This window comes from Bombina bombina, chromosome 8 (assembly GCF_027579735.1).
Source record: "Bombina bombina isolate aBomBom1 chromosome 8, aBomBom1.pri, whole genome shotgun sequence".
NCBI classification, from domain to species: Eukaryota; Metazoa; Chordata; class Amphibia; order Anura; family Bombinatoridae; genus Bombina; species Bombina bombina.
Window position 1 is genome coordinate 19,505,199 of NC_069506.1, and position 23,525 is coordinate 19,528,723.

Genomic DNA, 23,525 nt, shown 5'->3' on the forward strand with positions numbered 1-23,525 from the left:
CTAAAGACTTTAGTAGCTTCAACATAATATTTCAAAGCTCTTACTACATCCAAAGAATGTAAAGATCTCTCCATAGAATTCTTAGGATTAGGACACATTGAAGGGACAACAATTTCTCTACTAATGTTGTTAGAATTCACAACCTTAGGCACAACACCGCCTTATCCTGATGAAAAATCAGAAAAGGAGATTCACAAGAAAGAGCAGATAACTCAGAAACTCTTCTAGCAGAAGAGATGGCCAAAAGGAACAACACTTTCCAAGAAAGTAATTTAATATCCAGAGAATGCATAGGTTCAAACGGAGGAGCCTGTAAAGCCCTCAGAAACAAATTAAGACTCCAAGGAAGAGAGATTGACTTAATGACAGGCTTGATACGAACCAAAGCCTGTACAAAACAATGAATATCAGGATAATTAGCAATCTTTCTGTGAAAAAGAACAGAAAGAGCAGAGATTTGACCTTTCAAAGAGATTGCAGACAAACCCTTATCCAAACCATCCTGAAGAAACTGTAAAATCCTAGGAATTCTAAAAGAATGCCAAGAAAATTTATGAGAAGAACACCAAGAAATGTAAGTCTTCCAGGCTCTGTAATAAATCTTTCTAGACACAGACTTACGAGCCTGTATCATAGTATTAATCACTGAGTCAGAGAAACCTCTATGACTAAGAATCAAGCGTTCAATTTCCATACCTTCAAATTTAATGATTTGAGATCCTAATGGAAAAATGGGCCTTGAGATAGAAGGTCTGGCCTTAACGGAAGTGTCCAAGGTTGGCAACTTGCCATCCGAACGAGATCCGCATACCAAAACCTGTGAGGCCATGCTGGAGCCACCAGCAATACAAACGAACGTTCCATTACAATTTTGGAAATCACTTTTAGAAGAAGAACTAGAGGCGGAAAGATTTAAGCAGGTTGATAATTCCAAGGAAGTGACAATGCGTCCACTGCTTCCGCCTGAGGATCCCTGGATCTGGACAGATACCTGGGAAGTTTCTTGTTTAGATGAGAGGCCATCAGATCTATTTCTGGAAGTCCCCAGATTTGAACAATCTGAAGAAATACCTCTGGGTGAAGAGACCATTCGCCCGGATGTAACGTCTGGCGACTGAGATAATCCGCTTCCCAATTGTCTACACCTGGGATGTGAACCGCAGAGATTAGACAGGAGCTGGATTCCACCCATACAAGTATCCGAGATACTTCTTTCATAGCCAGAGGACTGTGAGTCCCCTCTTGATGATTGACATACGCCACGGTTGTGACATTGTCTGTCTGAAAACAAATAAACAATTCTCTCTTCAGAAGAGGCCAGAACTGAAGAGCTCTGAAAATCACACAGAGTTCCAAAATGTTGATTGGTAATTTTGCCTCCTGATTCAACCACCAAGTCAGAGAAGATTGAACATTGGGATTTAAGGATATTAATTGTGATATCTTTGTATAATCCCTGCACCACTGGTTCAGCATACAAAGCTGGAGAGGTCTCATGTAAAAGCGAGCAAAGGGGATCGCGTCCGATGCAGCAGTCATGAGACCTAGAATTTCCATGCACAAAGCTACCGAAGGGAATGATTGAGACTGAAGGTTTCGACAAGCTGAAACCAACTTCAGACGTCTCTTTTCTGTTAGAGACAAAGTCATGGACACTGAATCTATTTAAAAACCCAAAAAGGTTACCTTTGTCTGAGGAATCAGGGAACTCTTTGGTAAATTGATCCTCCAACCATGTCTTTGAAGAAACAACACAAGTTGATTCGTATGAGATTCTGCAGAATGTAAAGACTGAGCAAGTGCAAAGATATCGTCCAAATAAGGAAATACCGCAATACCCTGTTCTCTGATTACAGAGAGAAGGGCACCGAGAACCTTTGAAAAGATCCTTGGAGCTGTTGCTAGGCCAAACGGAAGGGCAACAAACTGGTAATGCTTGTCTAGAAAAGAGAATCTCAGGAACTGATAGTGATCTGGATGAATTGGAATATGAAGATATGCATCCTGTAAGTCTATTGTAGACATATAATGCCCTTGCTGAACAAAAGGCAGAATAGTCCTTATAGTTACCATTTTGAATGTTGGTATCCTTACATAACGATTCAATATTTTTAGATCCAGAACTGGTCTGAAGGAATTCTCCTTCTTTGGTACAATGAATAGATTTGAGTAAAAACCCCAGACCCCGTTCCAGAACTGGAACAATTACCCCAGCCAACTCTAGGTCTGAAACATTTCAGAAATGCCTGAGCCTTCACTGGGTTTACTGGAATGCGTGAGAGAAAAAATCTTCACAGGCTGCCTTACCTTGAAACCTATTCTGTACCCTTGTGAAACAATGTTCTGAATCCAAAGACTGTGAATCCAATTGATCCAAATATCTTTGAAAAATCGTAACCTGCCCCCTACCAGCTGTGCTGGGATGAGGGCCGCACTTAACTTTGGTAGAACCAGCATCAGGCAGCGTCTTTCCAGAAGTAGATTCTGATCCAGGGTCAGGTTGTGACATCTTGCAATATGTAATAGAAAAAACAACATATAAAGCAAAATTAGGGATGCACCAAAATTTCGGCCGCAGAAAGTTTCGGCCGAAAATGTCATTTTTGGCTATTTCGGTTTTCGGTTTTTTAGCCTATTATTTTCGGTAAAATTATTGTGTAGCATGTTTCAAATTTGATGCTAGCCTAGAGCTGCTGTTTAGGTTTATTACTTTACTTACTGTTCTGCATATAATGAGTTTTCTAGGACTATACTGTACTTTATTTGGATAATTAGTAAAAAAAAAAAAACCTGTTAAATATGATTCTGTTACATAGAACTAAATGAAGAATAATACAGTATATTGATATTTATAATTGTTTTAAGGATTCACCAAAATTTTGGTCGCAGAAACATTTTGGCCGAAAATGGCAGTTTGCCTGTTTTTTTTTTTCTTGGTAAAATTATTGTGTAGCATATTATTGTTTTAAGATATTTTTGTCCAATTTTAGTGTGTTACTTTCAATAAAAGTGTGGGATTTTTTTATTGGCTCTAATTATGCAAAAAAACAATAATTTGAAAAAATAGATTTTCGGTATCAGTTTCGGTTTTCGGCCAAGTGCATCCCGGATTTTCGGATTCGGTCCAGAATTTCCATTTCGGTGCATCAATAAGCAAAATTATCAAATTCCTTAAATGACAGTTTCAGGAATGGGAAAAGATGCAAAATAAACAAGCCTCTAGCAACCAGAAGCAATGAAAAAGTGAGACTTAAATAATGTGAAAAAAGGTGGAGACCAGAATGAGGCCCACATTTTTTGGTACCAAGTATGACGCCCACATTATTAGCGCTAAATACAACGCCCATATTTTTTGGCGCCAAGTATGACGCCACATCCTCTGGCGTAAAAAAAACGTCTAACACACATACGTCAAAAAATGACGCAACCACAATCAAATTTCCGGCGTCAACTATGGCGCCGGAAATGACAATTTTGCGCCAAGAATGACGCAATAAATTGAAGTATTTTCTGCCCCCGCGAGCCTAACAGCCCGCAGGGAAAAAAGTCAATTGAAAATTTTTAAGCTAAGGAAAAAATTATTTATTCATATGCATTATCCCAAATAATGAAACTGACAGTCTGAATGAACGAATACTGATTATCCTGAATCATGGCAAATATAAGTTTAAACACATATTTAGAACTTTATATATAAAGTGCCCAACCATAGCTTAGAGTGTCATAAATAAAATAAGACTTACTTAATGTAGCACAAACGTACTTCACCACCTCCATGGGAGGCAAAGTTTGTAAAACTGAATTGTGGGAGTGGTGAGGGGTGTATTTATAGGCATTTTGAGGTTTGGGAAACTTTGCCCCTCCTGGTAGGAATGTACATCCCATACGTCACTAGCTCATGGACTCTTGCTAATTACATGAAAAAAATGAAGACTGCACATGGTCACATGGTGCGTAGGACAGGACTTCCCCTGCTATGAAAAAGGTGCTAAGTTATTATGAGCTGCCCAACACTCAAAAACAAAAGTTAAAACATGTTTGTTCCAAGCCAAAAGCACAGTCTATGATCCCAAAAACTCACATTAAGACAGTTATAAATAACCCCTAGCTGTTCAAATAATCTCCCTGAAGGAGATAACCCTTGATCCTATCGAGTCATAAAGGAGTCACACTGTGACCCTGTATAACAAAAGTGAATATATAAAACGGTCTTCTTACCCTCCAGGATCCATGTAGTGCACCAGGCACAGCCTCTCAAGTGTGACAATCTTGCAGCAACACTCTGACATGGACTTGAGTGTGTAACAGCAAACAGTGAAAATCGTCAACACTTATTGCCCAGGAGATGTTAGGCGACAGTCTGGATGTGTTCGCAGAAAAACTTTCCCTGCATCTCCAGACTCTAACTTTCATCAATACTCATACTGAGAGGTTTACATGATTACTTAAAACTCCAGTCCTTTCTTGAAGGGAACAAACCCATTACAGGACTATCCAAATCTTCTGCCACCTCCTATAGTAACGAAAGGCAAAGATTGACTGGGGGATAGGGGAAGTGGGAGGGATATTTAAAGGGACACTGAACCCACATTTTTTCTGTTGTGATTCAGATAGAGCATGCAATTTTAAGCAACATTCTAATTTACTCCAATTATCAAATGTTCTTCATTCTCTTGCTATCCTTATTTGAAAAGCAAGAATGTAAGTTTAGATGCCGGCCCATTTTTGGTGAACAACCAGTGTTGTTCTTCCTGATTGGTGGATAAATTCACCCACCCATAAACAAGTGCTGTCCAAGGTGCTCAACCAAAAATTGGCTGGCTCCTTAGCTTAGATGCCTTCTTTTCAAATAAATATAGCAAGAAAACAAAAATAAATTGATAATAGGAGTAAATTAGAAAGTTGCTTAAAACTGCATGCTCTATCTAAGTCACGAAAAAAAAAATTTGGGTTCAGTGTTCCTTTAAGCCTTTGGCTGGGGTGTCTTTGCCTCTTCCTGGTGGCCAGGTATTGTATTGCTCAACAGTAAGGAATTAGGTCGTGGACACTGCTGCCAGATGGCTAAAAGCATGTGCATGCTCTTGAGCTCACATAAGATTAATCTAACAAAGGATATCAAGAGAACTAAGCAAAACTGAAGAGAAGTTGGAAAGTTGCTATCCAATTCCTTTAAGGACCAGTAAACACAGTAGATTTGCATAACCAACAAATGCAAGATAACAAGACAACACAATAGCATTAACTCAATTTAAAATAAGTAGTAGATTTTAAACTAACAAATTTCAAAGTTATGTATATTGCCACTCCCCCTGTACCATGTGGTAGCAATCAGCCAGTCACAAATGCATATACGTATAGTCTGCTAATTCTTGCACATGCTCAGTAGGAGCTGGTGACTCAAAAAGTGTAAATATAAAAGAAAGTGCACATTTTTTTTAATGGAAGTAAATTGGAAAGTTGTTTAAAATTACATGCTGTATTTGAATCATTAAAAAGGAAATGTATTCTTACCTGATAAATTTGTTTCTTTTACGATACGATGAGTCCATGGATTTCATCCTTACTTGAGGGATATCGCCTCCTGGTCAGCAGGAGACGGCAAAGAGCACCACAGCAGAGCTGTATATATAGCTCCTCCCTTCCCTCCCACTCCAGTCATTCGACCAAAGTTAGAAAAAGAAAGGAAAAGCCAAGGTGCAGAGGTAACTGAAGTTTAACAAAAATAAAGACCTGTCTCATAAAACAGGGTGGGCCGTGGACTCCCATATCTAAAAAGAAACAAATTTATCAGGAAAGAATACATTTCCTTTTCTTTTTAAAGACACGATGAGTCCACGGATTTCATCCTTACTTGTGGGATACAATACCAAACGGAAGATACCACTGCTTGAAGAACTTTTCAAACAAAAACAGCCTAAGACGAGGCAAAAGTATCAAATTTGTAAAATTTGGAAAAAGTGTGAAGAGACGACCAAGTTGCAGCCTTGCAAATCTGTTCAACAGAAGCATCATTTTTGAATGCCCATGAGGAAGCCACAGCCCTAGTGGAATGGGCCATAATTCGTTCAGGAGGCTGCTGTCCAGCAGTCTCATATGCAAAACGGATGATACTCTTCAGCCAAAAAGAAAGAGGTAGCCGCAGCTTTCTGACCCCTACGTTTCCCTCAAAAAATGACAAACAAGGAAGACTATTGACGAAAATCCTTAGTCGCCTGCAAGTAGAACTTCAAGGCACGGACCACGTCCAAATTATGTAACAGACGCTCCTTCTTAGAAGGATTAGGACACAAGGAAGGAACAACAATTTCCTGATTAATATTTTTATTGAAACAACCTTAGGAAGAAAACCAGGTTTGGTACGTAACACCACCTTATCAGAATGAAAAATAAGATAAGGAGAATCACATTGCAATGCCAAAAGCTCAGAAACTCTGCAGAAGAAATAGCAACCAAAAATAAAACTTTCCAAGACAATAACTTAATATCTATGGAATTCATAGGTTCAAATGGAACCCCTTGAACTTTAAGAACTAAATTCAAACTCCAAGGAGGAGCAATTGGTTTAAACACATGCCCGATTCTAGTCAGAGCCTGACAAAAAGACTGACCATCTGGAACATCTGCCAGACGCTTGTGTAACAAAATAGACAAAGCAGAAATCTGTCCCTTTAAGGAACTTGCTGACAACCCTTTCTCCAATCCGTCTTGGAGTAAAGACAAAATCCTGGGAATCCTAACCCTACTCCATGAGTAGCCCTTGGATTCGCACCAATAAAGATATTTACACCTTCTTATGGTAAATTTTCCTAGTAACAGGCTTACGTGCCTGAATCAAGGTAACTATGACCGAATCAGAAAACCCTCGCTTAAATAAAATTAAGCGTTCAATCTCCAAGCAGTTAGCTGCAGAGAAACTAGATTCGGATGGTGAAAGGGTCCCTGAATGAGAAGGTCTTTCCTCAATGGAAGCTTCCACGGTGGCTGAGATGACATGTCCACCAGATCGGCTTACCAAGACCTGCGAGGCCACGCAGGAGCAATGAGGATCACTGATGCTCTCTACTGTTTGACTCGAGCAATCACCCGGGGCAGGAGAGCAAATGGAGGGAACACATAAGTTAGGCCGAAAGACCAAGGCACTGCCAAGGCATTAGTTTGGCCTGGGGATCCCTGGACCTGGACCTCGGCAGTTTGCCATTCTGACGAGATGCTATGAGATCCAACTCCGGTCTGCCCCATCTGAGGATCAAGTTGGAAATTACCTTCGGATGGAGTTCCCACTCTCCCGGATGAAATGTCTGTCTGCTCAGAAAATCCGCCTCCCAGTTGTCCCACCCTGGGATATGGATCGCCGACAGATGGCAAGAGAAACTTCGCCCACTGTATTATCCTGGCTACCTCCCTCATCGCTAAGGAACTTCTTGTTCCTCCCTGATGATTGATGCAAGCTACCGTCGTTATGTTGTCCGACTGGAATCTGATGAATTGAGCCGAAGCCAACTGAGGCCAAGCCTGAAGCACATTGAATATTGCTCTCAATTCTAGAATGTTTATGGGAAGGAGAGACTCCGCCTGAGTCCATACACCCTGAGCCCTTAGGATGGGGAGCAGTCTGGAACTCCCTATCAGGCTGGCATCCGTTGTCACTATCACCCATGAGAGTCTGCGGAAGCATGTGCCCTGGGATAGATGATCCAGCGACAACCACCATAGAAGAGAGTCCCTTGTCTCCTGATCTAGAGTCATTTGAGGAGACAAATTTGTATAATCTCCATTCCACTGACTGAGCATGCTCAGTTGCAGAGGCCTGCGATGAAAACGAGCAAACTGAACGATGTCCATTGCTGCTACCATCAACCCAATTACCTCCATGCACTGAGCCACTGACAGCAGAGGATTGGTCCGAAGGGCTCGGCATGTGTCCAGAATCTTTAATTTTCTGACCTCCAACAAAAAGATTCTCATGGATAGAGAGTCGATTAGAGTTCCCAAGAAAGGAACCCTTGTCTGTGGAACTAGAGAACTCTTTTCCAGATTTACCTTCGACCCATGAGTCCTCATGAAGTATAGAACAATGTCGGTATGAGACTTTGCTAGCTGATAAGACGCCTGGATCAGAATATCGTCCAGATAAGGTGCCACTGCAATGCCTCGTGGTCTTAGAACCGCCAGCAGGGACCCCAGAACTTTTGTGAAAATTCTGGGATCCGTGGCCAGTCCGAAAGGAAGAGCCACGAACTGAAAATGTTTGTCCAAAAAGGCAAACCTCAGGAACTTGTGATGATCTCTGTAGATAGGAACATGAAGATATGCATCCTTTAGGTCCACGGTAGTCATAAATTGACCCTCCTGGATTAGTGGAAGAATGGTACGAATAGTTTCCATTTTGAAGGATGGAACTCTGAGATACTTGTTTAGACTTTTGAGGTCTAAAATAGGACGGAACGTCCTCTCTTTATCGGGAACTACAAAGAGATTTGAATAAAACCCTTGTCCCTGTTTCTGTATTGGAACAGGACATATGACTCCCATGGAGGAGAGATCTCTTACACAGCGTAAGAACGCCTCTCTTTATCTGGTCTACAGACAATCGTGAAAGAAGAAACCGTCCTATGGGGAAGGAATTTTTTAACTCCAACTAGTGTCCAGGAATCCTGAGCGTCTCTTATCCAAGCCTGGACAAAGAGAGAAAGTCTGCCCCCTACTAGATCCGGTCCCGGATCGGGGGCTGACCCTTCATGCCGACTTGGTAGTGGCAGCCTGCTTCTTGGACTGTTTACCCTTGTTCCAAGACTGGTTAGGTCTCCAAGTAGACTTGGTTTGTGAATCCCCTTCCTGTTTAGCGGAAGAGGAGGAGGAAGAGGGAACCCCCTAGAAATTTCGAAAGGAACGAAAATTACTCTGTCGCCCTTTCTGTTTGGACTTTTTATCCTGAGGGAGATGACACTTGCCTACTGTAATGTCTGCAATAATCTCCTTCAAGTCAGGCCCGAACAGGGTCTTCCCCTTGTAAGGAATAGACAAAAGCTTAGACTTGGATGACACATACGCAGACCAAGACTTTAACCATAAAGCCCGACGTGCTAAAATGGCAAAGCCCGAACTCTTAGCCGCCAATTTAGTAATCTGCAGAGAAGCATCCGTAATAAACAAATTCACTAACTTAAGAGCTTTAATCCGATCCTGTATCTCTTCCAAGAGAGTCTGTCTTAAGAGACTCCTCTAGAGCATTAAACCAGAAAGCAGTCGCACTGGTCACAGTATGCCAAGAATCCCTAATAGCGTCGGCTATAGGATACATCTTTTTAAATACAGGCGAAGGAGAAAAAGGAATACCTGGTCTTCCCCATTCCTTAGCAATAATCTCAGAAGTCCTTTTAGGAACTGGAAAGACATCTGAGTAAGAAGGAACTTCCAAATATCTGTCAAACTTACTAAATTTCTCTGGCGGGACTATGATGGAGTCACAGTCATCTAAAGTAACCAACACCTCTTTCAGTAATAAACGCAGGTGTTCAAGCTTAAACCTGAAGGAAACCACATCAGGATCAGTCAAGGGCAAAGCACTCCCTGCTTCAGAGAGTTCACCCTCAGAAAGTACCTCCGTACTTTCCAACTCAGAGCCCATGGAGGGTGCATCCGCAATCGCCACCATGGAATCGGTGGCATACGTGCCCGCATCGGTGTCCCTTCTTGTACGCTTGCTGCGCGAAATAGGAAGGTTGGATAACGCATCTGAAAGCGTAGAGGACACCACTGCAGCAATGTCTTTTAATGTAAATACTGCAGACACTGGGGAAATACATGACCCTGCTTGCGTGGGCGTTAAGGGCTGAAAGCTGCGGCATACCTTGTATCTCATTTATAGACTCCTGAGAAACATCTGAGTAAGGTAAAGGTTAATCAAAAAAAAAAAAATTATCCCTATAATGTAAGGCTCTCTCACAACTTGAAGGACAAAAAGGAACTGGAGGTTCCACAGGGGCATTCAAACACATAGAACAAGTTAACACTTGGATGTCATCTGAATCCATACTAAACAAAATCAATGTACAACAATAATAATGTAGTTAGAAAGTTGTCAATGTTTAAAGAGAACCTTATTACAAGTACACTGTCTCTTTAAGAAATAATCTGACAACAATTTTTCTTGCAAGCAAAACGATATAATAAAAACTGCAGAAAAAAAATCAAATTGTCACTGAAGCACCCCGCCTCAACAGCCCTGCTGAGGCGCCTACCTGCCCCCACGGTCCTCTGACCACACCTAGGAACAATCCGGAGCAGAGCCTATAACCGCTTGCTTTAATCACAAACCATGCGGTTGAGGCGTTACTTGCGATGCGTCTCTCAGCCGGTGACTTCCGGAGTAAGAGAAACTGCGCGGCAATTACTGGAGAGCGCGCAAAGTCAAAACTCCGCCCATCGTGGGCGTCGTCAAATGCCACCATTAAACACAGGGGAAATACAGGTTACCGCAAAAAAAAAAAAAAAAAGTGAATTACCAGCCGCAAAACCGGAGTCCATATAATCAGACTCCGGCAACACATCCCAGCGTCAGCCCAAAAAGAAAAACCATTTAACAGCCGCTCCTGTAGCTAATAAAGAGTAAGGCTAAATGCTAATAGTGTCCCAAGTGTACTCTTACCAACACGAACACTCTCTGAAACATATAGCCGTGTTGGAGAACATCCATGAAACCCACACAATCTGAAAATAGGGAAGCCCTTTACTAAGAGCCCTGGTTCCCCAAATATGAAAGGAGTACAGCCCGTTCTGAGTTATGCCTAAAAGCCCCAGAAATGAAAGACTGCACTTAGCTTAACGCTGAGTGCCAGCATGATGAGTCTCAGTGTAAACAGGTCCTTTGCTCCCTCCTTCAGCTCTGTAAACACAGAAGGGCCTTAGTTAATATTCTCTAAGACCATCAACATAAGGGCAGCACAAGTATGGGAGACGCAGTGAAGCTAAAACCCCACCAGTTCCCATTGCTTAAAAGCCACCTGTAGCTCTACTCTAGAGGCTGACAAGGAATACGGCTACACCCTATAGAAAAATAGCACACTTTGGTACCATTTTAAAAATAATAAACTCTTGATTGAAGAATCTAAACTAACACCTCACTTTACCTCTTCCTATCACTAACACAGGCAAAGAGAATGACTGGAGTGGGAGGGAAGGGAGGAGATATATATATATATATATATATACAGCTCTGCTGTGGTGCTCTTTGCCTCCTCCTGCTGACCAGGAGGCGATATCCCACAAGGATGAAATCCGTGGACTCATCGTATCTTGTAAGAGAAATTTAATTTTACCAGAGTATCCCTTTAAAGTTTAATTTTGAATTGAATGTCCCATTTGTAATAATAAAATAAATTACTATTCATTAATGTTACTGAAATAAATCTGTATATATGATAAGTAACCCGGAATACAAACACTTTGTAACTTTGTATTGGATGTGTTTCATGGATGCATTTATACACACATCAATATTACAAATATAAATAACACAGAAATCTTTTCATTGTGACCTGTATTTGAATATATTTGTGGGGTGTAACTCACCATCTGCCTCCCGCGTACCACAGCAGCATGCACGTTTTTCAGAGATCCGTCATTCTCCTCAAATACCTCAGCAGACCAAATGGCACAGTTAATGTGAGTCCACTCATTCTGACCAATATACAGCAGCCTCCCAGCACTCTACGCAGATATAAGATGCAGAGGACAATAAAAAAAAGGGAGAAATGCAATTTATGAAATTTTCTTTTTTTTAACTGTTCTTCCCATGCTTGCATGCTCACCTTCGGCTCATCATCGCCAAACTTTAGGCAAAGGGCACATTGACGTATATCTTTCTCTTCAGTCGTGTCTTTCACAGGTTCAACATTCACTTCTTTCTTTACTAAGGGGGATAAAACACATGATGAAGGAAAAAGGAAAATAAGGAACACAAGAGTTTCCTTGAACACGTACCTTTGCTGGGAGATTCAATCTTTGGAGTGACGCAAATGCTTGACGGAGACCTCCAATGGGCGTACATGTGGTCAGAGTAGGGGGGCACCACTGCATTTGGAAGAACACCTCTGAAAAAGAGAGAAGAGTTTTGATTTTCAGACCATTACAGCACAAATCCATTTGCTCATTAGTGAGCCGGGAATGTGGGTTCCTGTAGAGATGTGGAGGTGTCCAACTACTCACTCTGTTATAGGTTTATTACTCTGCCAGTGAATAGATTCTTCTGCATGAAACCAGCTGAAACATTTCTCCATTGACTGCAAGTGGAAATTGGAGATGCATTAAGGATGATCAGAAAAATTATCAGAAACACAGAGGAATGAAAATATAATGGAGATCATTACTACCACACAACAACACAATAAAGCAAATGAGGAGAACTCTAGTAATGTGGTAACCAATGCCGAGTTCAAATAGTAAGGAATCCTGGTTATTTCTAACCCTTATAATTTAAGTCAGGCATCATACAGATATCCTGCACACCCTGCAACTAATGAAACAACTTTGCAATAGACTAACTATTTTGAGCCCCTATTTATGTAATTTAGCTCTGAAAACAGAGCAATCTCTAATTCCCAGAACTTGCAATACACCTGCTGACTTATCAAGGCTAACTCTGCTACATAACTATCTCTAATTGTCTTTATTACATAACAGCAGCAAACCATTATTATTATTGGTTATTTGTAGAGCGCCAACAGATTCCGCAGCGCTATAAAACAACTATACTAACATTATGACAATGACTAGCCTTGTCATCTGTGGAATAAAGCCCATATTAGCTCCTCCAAGTAAGGCAAATGGTGGGTGAAGTGTTTTCTATTGAAAAATTGCAATAAAAAATTTGTTTTAAAAACATTAAGACTTGGCGGATATGTTATTCTATAGCAACACAAGGTGCTTACTGTCCCTTTAAAAACAAAATTTATGCTTACCTGATAAATTTATTTCCGGATATGGAGAGTACACAACGTCATCAATTAATAGTGGGAATATCACTCCTGGCCAGCAGGAGGAGACAAAGAGCACCACAGCAAAGCTGTTAAAGGGACACTGAACCCCAATTTTTTTCTTTCGTGATTCGCATAGAACATGCAAATTTAAGCAACTTTCTAATTTACTCCTATTAGCAATTTTTCTTTGTTCTCTTGCTTTCTTTATTAGAAAAAGAAGGCATGTAAACAATTTTTTTGGTTCAGACCCATGGAAAGCACTTGTTTATTGGTGGGTGAATTTATCCACCAATCGGCAAGAACAACACATTGTGTTCACCAAAAATGGGCCGGAATCTAAACTTACATTCTTGCATTTCAAATAAAGATACCAAGAGAATGAAGAGAATTTGATAATAGGAGTAAATTAGAAAGTTGCTTAAAATTGCATGCTCTATCTAAAATCAAAGATAAAAGAAAAAAATTGGGTTCAGTGTCCCTTTAAGTGTCACTCCCCTACCCATAATACCCAGTCATTCGACCGAAAGAAAATGGAAAAAAGAATAACATAATTTATGTAAGAACTTACCTGATAAATTAATCTTTCATATTGGCAAGAGTCCATGAGCTAGTGACGTATGGGATATACAAACCTACCAGGAGGGGCAATGTTTCCCAAACCTCAAAATGCCTATAAATACACCCCTCACCAAACCCACAACTCAGTTGAACGAATAGCCAAGTAGTGGGGTAAAAAAATAAGTAAAAAAGCATACAAAAGAGGTACTGGAAATAAAAGTGTGCTTTATACAAAAAAATCATAACCACCATAAAAAACATAATTTATGCTTACCTGATAAATTTATTTCTCTTGTAGTGTAGTCAGTCCACGGGTCATCCATTACTTATGGAATATATCTCTTCCTAACAGGAAGCTGCAAGAGGATCACCCAAGCAGAGCTGCTATATAGCTCCTCCCCTCACATGTCATTCAGTCATTCGACCAAAACCAGACGAGAAAGGAGAAACCATAGGGTGCAGTGGTGACTGGAGTTTAATTAAAATTTAGATCTGCCTTAAAGACAGGGCGGGCCGTGGACTGACTACACTACAAGAGAAATAAATTTATCAGGTAAGCATAAATTATGTTTTCTCTTGTTAAGTGTAGTCAGTCCATGGGTCATCCATTACTTATGGAATACCAATACCAAAGCTAAAGTTCACGGATGAAGGGAGGGACAAGGCAGGAACCTTAAACAGAAGGAACCACTGCCTGAAGCACCTTTCTCCCAAAAATAGCCTCCGAAGAAGCAAAAGTGTCAAATTTGTAAAATTTTGAAAAAGTGTGAAGTGAAGACCAAGTTGCAGCCTTGCAAATCTGTTCAACAGAGGCCTCATTTTTAAAGGCCCAGGTGGAAGCCACAGCTCTAGTAGAATGAGCTGTAATCCTTTCAGGAGGCTGCTGTCCAGCAGTCTCATAGGCTAAACGTATTATGCTACGAAGCCAAAAAGAAAGAGAGGTAGCCGAAGCCTTTTGACCTCTTCTCTGTCCAGAGTAAACGACAAACAGGGAAGAAGTTTGACGAAAATCTTTAGTTGCCTGCAAATAGAACTTCAGGGCACGGACTATCTCCAGATTATGCAAAAGTCGTTCCTTCTTTGAAGAAGGGTTAGGACACAGTGATGGAACAACAATCTCTTGATTGATATTCCTGTTAGTAACTACCTTAGGTAAGAACCCAGGTTTAGTACGCAGAACTACCTTGTCTGAATGAAAAATCAGATAAGGAGAATCACAATGTAAGGCAGAAAACTCAGAGACTCTTCGAGCCGAGGAAATAGCCATCAAAAACAGAACCTTCCAGGATAACAGCTTGATATCAATGGAATGAAGGGGTTCAAATGGAACGCCTTGAAGAACGTTAAGAACTAAGTTTAAGCTCCACGGCGGAGCAACAGTCTTAAACACAGGCTTAATCCTAGCTAAAGCCTGACAAAAAGCCTGAACGTCTGGAACTTCTGCCAGACGTTTGTGTAGAAGAATAGACAGAGCAGAAATCTGTCCCTTTAACGAACTAGCAGATAAGCCCTTTTCTAAACCCTCTTGTAGAAAAGACAATATCCTAGGAATCCTAACCTTACTCCATATGAGTAACTCTTGGATTCGCACCAATATAAATATTTACGCCATATCTTATGGTAAATTCTTCTGGTAACAGGCTTCCTAGCCTGTATTAAGGTATCAATAACCGACTCCGAGAAGCCACGCTTTGATAGAATCAAGCGTTCAATCTCCATGCAGTCAGCCTCAGAGAAATTAGATTTGGATGGTTGAAAGGACCCTGAATTAGAAGGTCCTGTCTCAGAGGCAGAGACCACGGTGGGCAGGACGACATGTCCACTAGGTCTGCATACCAGGTCCTGCGTGGCCACGCAGGCGCTATCAGAATCACCGAAGCTCTCTCCTGTTTGATCTTGGCAATCAAACGAGGAAGCATCGGAAATGGTGGAAACACATAAGCCATGTTGAAGACCCAAGGGGCTGTCAGAGCATCTATCAGCACCGTTCCCGGGTCCCTGGACCTGGATCCGTAACAAGGAAGCTTGGCGTTCTGACGAGACGCCATGAGATCCAGATCTGGTTTGCCCCAACGATGAATCAGTTGAGCAAAGACCTCCGGATGAAGTTCCCACTCCCCCGGATGAAAAGTCTGGCGACTTAGAAAATCCGCCTCCCAGTTCTCCACGCCTGGGATGTAAATCGCTGACAGGTGGCAAGAGTGAGACTCTGCCCAGCGAATTATCTTTGAGACTTCCAACATCGCTAGGGAACTTCTGGTTCCCCCTTGATGGTTGATGTAAGCCACAGTCGTGATGTTGTCCGACTGAAATCTGATGAACCTCAGTGTTGCTAACTGAGGCCAAGCTAGGAGAGCATTGACTATTGCTCTTAATTCCAGAATATTTATTGGGAGGAGTTTCTCCTCCTGAGTCCATAGTCCCTGAGCCTTCAGGGAGTTCCAGACTGCGCCCCAGCCTAGAAGGCTGGCGTCTGTTACAATCGTCCAATCTGGCCTGCGAAAGGTCATCCCCTTGGACAGATGTGGCCGAGAAAGCCACCATAGAAGAGAATCTCTGGTCTCTTGATCCAGATTTAGCAGGGGGGACAAATCTGAGTAATCCCCATTCCACTGACTTAGCATGCACAATTGCAGCGGTCTGAGATGCAGGCGCGCAAATGGTACTATGTCCATTGCCGCTACCATTAAGCCTATTACTTCCATGCACTGAGCTACTGACGGGTGTGGCATGGAATGAAGGACACGGCAAGCATTTAGAAGTTTTGATAACCTGGCCTCCGTCAGGTAAATTTTCATCTCTACAGAATCTATAAGAGTCCCTAGAAAGGGAACCCTTGTAAGTGGTAATAGAGAACTCTTTTCCACGTTCACCTTCCACCCATGCGACCTCAGAAATGCCAGAACTATCTCTGTATGAGACTTGGCAGTTTGAAAACTTGACGCTTGTATCAGAATGTCGTCTAGGTACGGAGTCACCGCTATGCCTCGCGGTCTTAGTACCGCCAGAAGTGAGCCCAGAACTTTTGTAAAGATTCTTGGAGCCGTAGCTAACCCGAAGGGAAGAGCTACAAACTGGTAATGCCTGTCTAGGAAAGCAAATCTTAGGTACCGATAATGATCCTTGTGAATCGGTATGTGAAGGTAGGCATCCTTTAAGTCCACTGTGGTCATGTACTGACCCTCTTGGATCATGGGAAGGATGGTTCGAATAGTTTCCATTTTGAATGATGGAACTCTTAGGAATTTGTTTAGGATTTTTAAGTCCAAGATTGGTCTGAAGGTTCCCTCTTTCTTGGGAACCACAAATAGATTTGAATAGAATCCTTGCCCGTGTTCCGTCCGCGGACCTGGGTGGATCACCCCCATTAGTAAGAGGTCTTGTACACAGCGTAGTAACGCCTCTTTCTTTATTTGGTTTGCTGATAACCTTGAAAGATGAAATCTCCCTCGTGGAGGAGAAGTTTTGAAGTCCAGGAGATATCCCTGAGATATGATCTCCAACGCCCAGGGATCCTGGACATCTCTTGCCCAAGCCTGGGCGAAGAGAGAAAGTCTGCCCCCCACTAGATCAGTTTCCGGATAGGGGGCCCTCTCTTCATGCTGTTTTAGGGGCAGCAGCAGGTTTTCTGGCCTGCTTGCCCTTGTTCCAGGACTGGTTAGTTTTCCAGCCCCGTCTAACGAGCAACAGCTCCTTCCTGTTTTGGAGCGGAGGAAGTTGATGCTGCTCCTGCCTTGAGGTTACGAAAGGCACGAAAATTAGACTGTTTGGCCTTTGATTTGGCCCTGTCCTGAGGTAGAGCATGGCCCTTACCTCCCGTAATGTCAGCTATAATTTCTTTCAAGCCGGGCCCGAATAAGGTCTGCCCTTTGAAAGGAATATTAAGCAATTTAGATTTAGAAGTCACGTCAGCTGACCAGGATTTAAGCCATAGCGCTCTGCGCGCTTGGATGGCGAATCCGGAGTTCTTAGCCGTAAGTTTGGTTAAATGTACGACGGCATCAGAAACAAATGCGTTAGCTAGCTTAAGTGCTTTAAGCTTGTTCATAATTTCATCCAATGGAGCTGTGCGAATGGCCTCTTCAAGAGACTCAAACCAGAATGCCGCCGCAGCAGTGACAGGCGCAATGCATGCAAGGGGCTGTAAGATAAAACCTTGTTGAACAAACATTTTCTTAAGGTAACCCTCTAATTTCTTATCCATTGTATCTGAAAAGGCACAACTGTCCTCCACCGGGATAGTGGTACGCTTAGCTAAAGTAGAAACTGCTCCCTCCACCTTAGGGACCGTCTGCCATAAGTCTCGTGTGGTGGTGTCTATAGGAAACATTTTCCTAAATATGGGAGGAGGGGAAAAAGGCACACCAGGTCTATCCCACTCCTTGCTAATAATCTCTGTAAGCCTTTTAGGTATAGGAAACACGTCAGTACACACCGGTTCCGCATAGTATCTATCCAACCTACATAATTTTTCTGGAATTGCAACCGTGTTACAATCATTCAGAGCCGCTAATACCTCCCCTAGCAATATGCGGAGGTTCTCAAGCTTAAATTTAAAATTAGAAATCTCTGAATCCAGTCTCCCTGGATCAGATCCGTCACCCACAGAATGAAGCTCTCCGTCTTCATGTTCTGCAAACTGTGACGCAGTATCTGACATGGCTCTCACCTCATCCGCGCGCTCTGTCCTTAACCCAGAGCTATCGCGCTTGCCTCTTAATTCTGGCAATTTAGATAATACTTCTGTCATAACAGTAGCCATGTCTTGCAAAGTGATTTGTAAGGGCCTCCCTGATGTACTTGGCGCCACAAAATCAGGCACCTCCTGAGCGGGAGGCGAAGGTACTGACACGTGAGGAGAGTTAGTCGGCATAACTTCCCCCTCGTTGTCTGGTGATAATTTCTTTACATGTAAAGATTGACTTTTATTTAAAGTAACATCAATGCAATTAGTACACAAATTTCTATTGGGCTCCACATTGGCCTTTAAACATAGTGAACAAAGAGATTCATCTGAGTCAGACATGTTTAAACAGACTAGCAATGAGACTAGCAAGCTTGGAAATACTTTTCTAAATAAATTTACAAGCAATATAAAAAACGCTACTGTGCCTTTAAGAAGCACAAAAAGCTGTCACAGTTGAAATAACAATGAACCAAAATAGTTATAGCAACCAATTTTTCACAGTAAATGTATTAAGTTAGCAAAGGATTGCACCCACCAGCAAATGGATGATTAACCCCTTAATACCCAAAAACGGATAACAATTCAATAATTAACGTTTTTAACACAGTCAAAACACACTGTACCTCCCTCAAAATGAATTTTGAAGACCCCTGAGCTCTCTAGAGACGATCTGGATCATGGAGGATGAAGTAGACAGATTGTGACTGAATTTTTACTGCGCAAAAAAAGCGCTAAATTAGGCCCCTCCCACTCATATTACAACAGTGGGGAAGCTCAGATAACTGTTTCTATGCAGAAAACAAAGATGGCCATGTGGTAAAAATCATGCCCCAATAAGTTTTATCACCAAGTACCTCACAAAAAACGATTAACATGCCATTAAACGTTTTGAACATACATTTTAAAAGTTATGAAGTGTTATTAATAAGCCTGCTACCAGTCGCTTTTACTGCAGTTAAGGCTCATACATTATTTCAGTATTAACAGTATTTTCAGAGTCAATTCCATTCCTTAGAAAAATACATTCAGTGTACACACACTCATCAGCCTAATACCAGTCGCTATCACTGCATTTAAGGCTGAACTTACGTTACATTGGTATCAGCAGTATTTTCTAAGTCAATTCCATTCCTCAGAAAAATAATTTACTGCACATACCTCGTTTGCAGGGGGGCCCTGCATGCTATTCCCCTTTTCTGAAGTTACCTCACTCCTCAGATGAGAACAGCCAGTGGATCTTAGTTACGTCTGCTAAGATCATAGAAAACGCAGGCAGATTCTTCTTCTAATGCTGCCTGAGAACAAACAGCACACTCCGGTGCCATTTAAAATAACAAACTTTTGATTGAAGAAATAAACTAAGTTAAAAAACACCACAGACCTCTCACAGCGACCTATCTTTAGTTAGGCTGCAAGAGAATGACTGAATATGACATGTGAGGGGAGGAGCTATATAGCAGCTCTGCTTGGGTGATCCTCTTGCAGCTTCCTGTTAGGAAGAGATATATTCCATAAGTAATGGATGACCCGTGGACTGACTACACTTAACAAGAGAAAAGGGTGGGCCTCATGGAGTCTTGCCAATATAAAAGAAATTAATTTATCAGGTAAGTTCTTACATAAATTATGTTTTCCTTCATGTAATTGGCAAGAGTCCATGAGCTGGTGACGTATGGGATAGAAATACCCAAGATCTGGAGGGCGGAGCTAGCCAGCCTAGGAGATGGCTGCTTTCTCTTAGAGCTCCTCAGCCCTATCTGTATGAGAACGGTTCAGGCTCATGCCTCACGCAAACTAACAGCCACAATCCTCGGCAAACACATTCACTCTGTGACTAGCCACTCTGGGACCGTCTATCTGCAAATTTAATTACCGGAGCACCTCCTAAAAGTGAACGCATGACTGCGGCCTTCACGCACCCGCCAACGCTCCTAAATGAGACACCAGCACTTCGGCTCTCGCGGTTAGCCCATATCAACTGAGCGTCTTGAGTCGAGGCAAACCGGAGCAGCAACAAAGCACTGGGCAACAAGTCACGGCTTCCCGATGCGGAGGTGAGTCACGCGGTAGGCCGCAGCCTAAAATAAAGCAATGTGCGCACCGCGCACAACCAAAGGAGAAGTCCGGCACTAATAGCTGAAGCAGCAGAGCGAGACACATCTCTCAGTTAGACCTATGTCCGGCAGCTTTACTGTGGGGATATATTTGCACTAAGAACACACATGTTCATATCGCAGCACCGGCACATAATGTAACACAAAAGGCTCAAGCATTAACCCCTACATGCCTACATAAAAAAGATCTTTGAATAAACTGCAGAGGGGCAACACTCTAGATAGCTTATTGCCAACGTAAGCTTCTCCTCATCAAAAATCTAACAGTGAAAAGACCTGAGGGCACAATCCTTTACCTTATTTGAGGGATCACGCTGCAACCTAATTTCTCCTACTAAAAGGGACATAACTGTCAATTCAGATCCTAGAGTCACCTTCCATTTTTTTTGCAGCTCCTAACTGGTCTTGCAAACCTCTCTATCTACGCTAAAAAATGTCGCCAAAGAAAGGCAGTAAACCAAGTAAAAGCAGCAAGCAGCTGAAAGCCACGTCTCACACTGTAAATACATTCTTTAAGACCTTGGAAAATAAAGCCAATGCTTCAGAAGAAGTTGACCCCCCTGATCTTGTCTCAGGCCAAAGCTCATCAGAATCTGAAAGTGATCAACCTGCAGATAGCATTACCATACCCACAGCTCTATTTCACTCAATCCCCTCAAAAAAAGACTTTTCATCACTAATAACTCAAGTCAAGCAATGCATTAAAGATGAGATCTCTGACCTCAAGAAAGACATCTCTGAAATAGGACACAGGGTAGAATCACTTGAAAACACACAAGATGCCCAAGCAGAAGCTATCACAGAGCTCCATCACACTATTCAACGTCAGGGTGCAAACATTTCAGAGCTGGAAGATAAACTGGACGACGCAGAAAATCGCAGCAGGCGCCATAACATCAGACTAAGAGGAATTCCTGAAGCTGTTGCAACACCTGACCTAGAGCAATACCTTCAAAACTTTTTCAGTACCCTGAAAAAAGAAGAAACACAGACAAAAATTGAAATTGACAGGGCTCACAGAGCTCTGCGCCCCAAACCACAAATAGACCAACCGCCAAGAGACGTTATAGCCAGAATCACCAATTACCAAGTAAAAGAAGAATTAATGAAACTTGCAAGAGAACAACAACCCCTCAGGTACGACAATGTAGAGATACAGGTTTTCGCTGACCTATCTCAAAGGACACTCTCCAAACGCAGAGATCTTAAACCACTAACATCACTCCTACGGAAGAGAAGCATCCCATACCGTTGGGGTTTTCCCTTTCATTTGATAATACTATGGAAGGGCAGACGCCTATCATGCTCCACTACAGACGACATCATACCTATCTGCAGAGAACTAGACATTCAACCACCACAACTAGCTGAGGGCCTACCCGCCCATATCAAAGACCCCAACACCACAGGACTTCCACCACTCCCGCAACGGAAGGAATGGATCCCAGTCCGTCAAAAGAGAACACAGAAACCCGCTTCACCCCAGATGTCTTCTAGAGATGTTACAAGCTGACTGACGTTTCGTGGTAAACCCCACTTTTTGTTTCCATTCTCCCTGCCCCAGTTTAGATTGGGGCCCATATTTCTTTATTAATGGTTTATTGCTGCACAATGTTTTTTTTCTTTTTCGTAAGTTCCCTTTTATTGCACTGAAATGCTTGATTTCTTATAATATGCTGACTGTTAGTTACTAGCAAAGTTTAATGGTTCTCATACAGTTGGGAGTTTATCTCCTTAATTTTAGGAATGTTCAATGTACTTAAGATGGAAAATGTATTTTGTTTCTCTTTTCTCTTTCTCTTTACTTCCTTTTCTCTACCTTTTTCTGCTCCCCCTATATTTCCTCCTCTTCTGTCTCTTACCGTGTGCACACATGACGCCCAATTTATTAGCTATGCTGGCACCCTTCAAATTAAATTATCTTTCTTACACAACCAAAATGAATAGACACTCACCACATGAACTGATTATTTTTACTCAAAATGTCAAAGGCCTAAATTGCCCCCAAAAAAGGAGAATGGCCATTAATGATCTCCAGAAAAAAGGTGGACACATATTGATGCTCCAAGAAACACACTTTAAATCTAAAAATATTCCCAAACACTTCTCCCCACAATATCCGCAGCACTTCCACAGCACAAACCCTAATAAGAAAATCAATGGGGTCAGTATATTGCTCCACAAATCCTTACCGTTCACTAAGATACGGTGCATCCCAGATAAGGAAGGTAGGTATATCTGCCTAAAAGGCTTACTATTTGGTAAACCGGTAACCTTAGTGAATGCCTACGCTCCTAACTCCAGACAAGACCAATTTATAAATTCGATTTCAGACTTAATTGTAAAAGAATTAAAAGGCTCCCTTATAGTAGCTGGAGATCTCAATTTCCCTCTAGACCCTACGGTTGATTGCTCAAACCCAGAATCCAGAACCAAAACCCCTAACCTACCCAAGATTTGGCGGAAATTCAAATCCTTAGGCATACACAATGTATGGAGATACTTCAACCCCCAAAAACGTGACTACACCTTTTTTTCCCACCCCAAACGCAACTATTCCAGGCTAGATTATATATTGGTAGATCACTTACTCCTATCTCATTCCAAACTTTCACAGATAAAACACACTTCCTGGTCCGACCACTCCCTAGTTTCGTGTCATATTAACTGGCCCTCTGCTCCATTTAGGGCCTTCCAATGGAAATTAGATGACTCCATACTACTAGACCCAATTCAAGCAAAGCTCTTCGCAACTCATATTAAAGACTATTTTGCACATAACAGCACTCCAGATATAAACGTGGCAACCCTTTGGGAAGCCCACAAATGCACAATCAGGGGAGAATTTATTAAAGCAAAAGCACAAATCAAAAAGAAAGGTAGACTAGAAAACAGAATTTATGTTTACCTGATAAATTACTTTCTCCAACGGTGTGTCCGGTCCACGGCGTCATCCTTACTTGTGGGATATTCTCTTCCCCAACAGGAAATGGCAAAGAGCCCAGCAAAGCTGGTCACATGATCCCTCCTAGGCTCCGCCTTCCCCAGTCATTCGACCGACGTAAAGGAGGAATATTTGCATAGGAGAAATCATATGATACCGTGGTGACTGTAGTTAAAGAAAATAAATTATCAGACCTGATTAAAAAACCAGGGCGGGCCGTGGACCGGACACACCGTTGGAGAAAG

General features: G+C 42.0%; 1 protein-coding gene across 2 annotated transcripts in view; it reads right to left on the reverse strand.

Annotated features, from left to right (window-relative positions):
* KMT2B (lysine methyltransferase 2B) overlaps positions 1-23,525 on the reverse strand; it is a 559,096-nt gene that overhangs the window by 238,201 nt on the left and 297,370 nt on the right. For both annotated transcript variants that reach the window (XM_053690169.1, XM_053690168.1), the window contains exons 19-22: positions 12,208-12,281; positions 11,983-12,092; positions 11,811-11,911; positions 11,572-11,709 (exon numbers count right to left, since the gene is read on the reverse strand). In XM_053690169.1, coding sequence (XP_053546144.1) covers positions 11,572-11,709; positions 11,811-11,911; positions 11,983-12,092; positions 12,208-12,281 — 423 coding nt within the window. The remainder of the gene's footprint in view (positions 1-11,571; positions 11,710-11,810; positions 11,912-11,982; positions 12,093-12,207; positions 12,282-23,525) is intronic.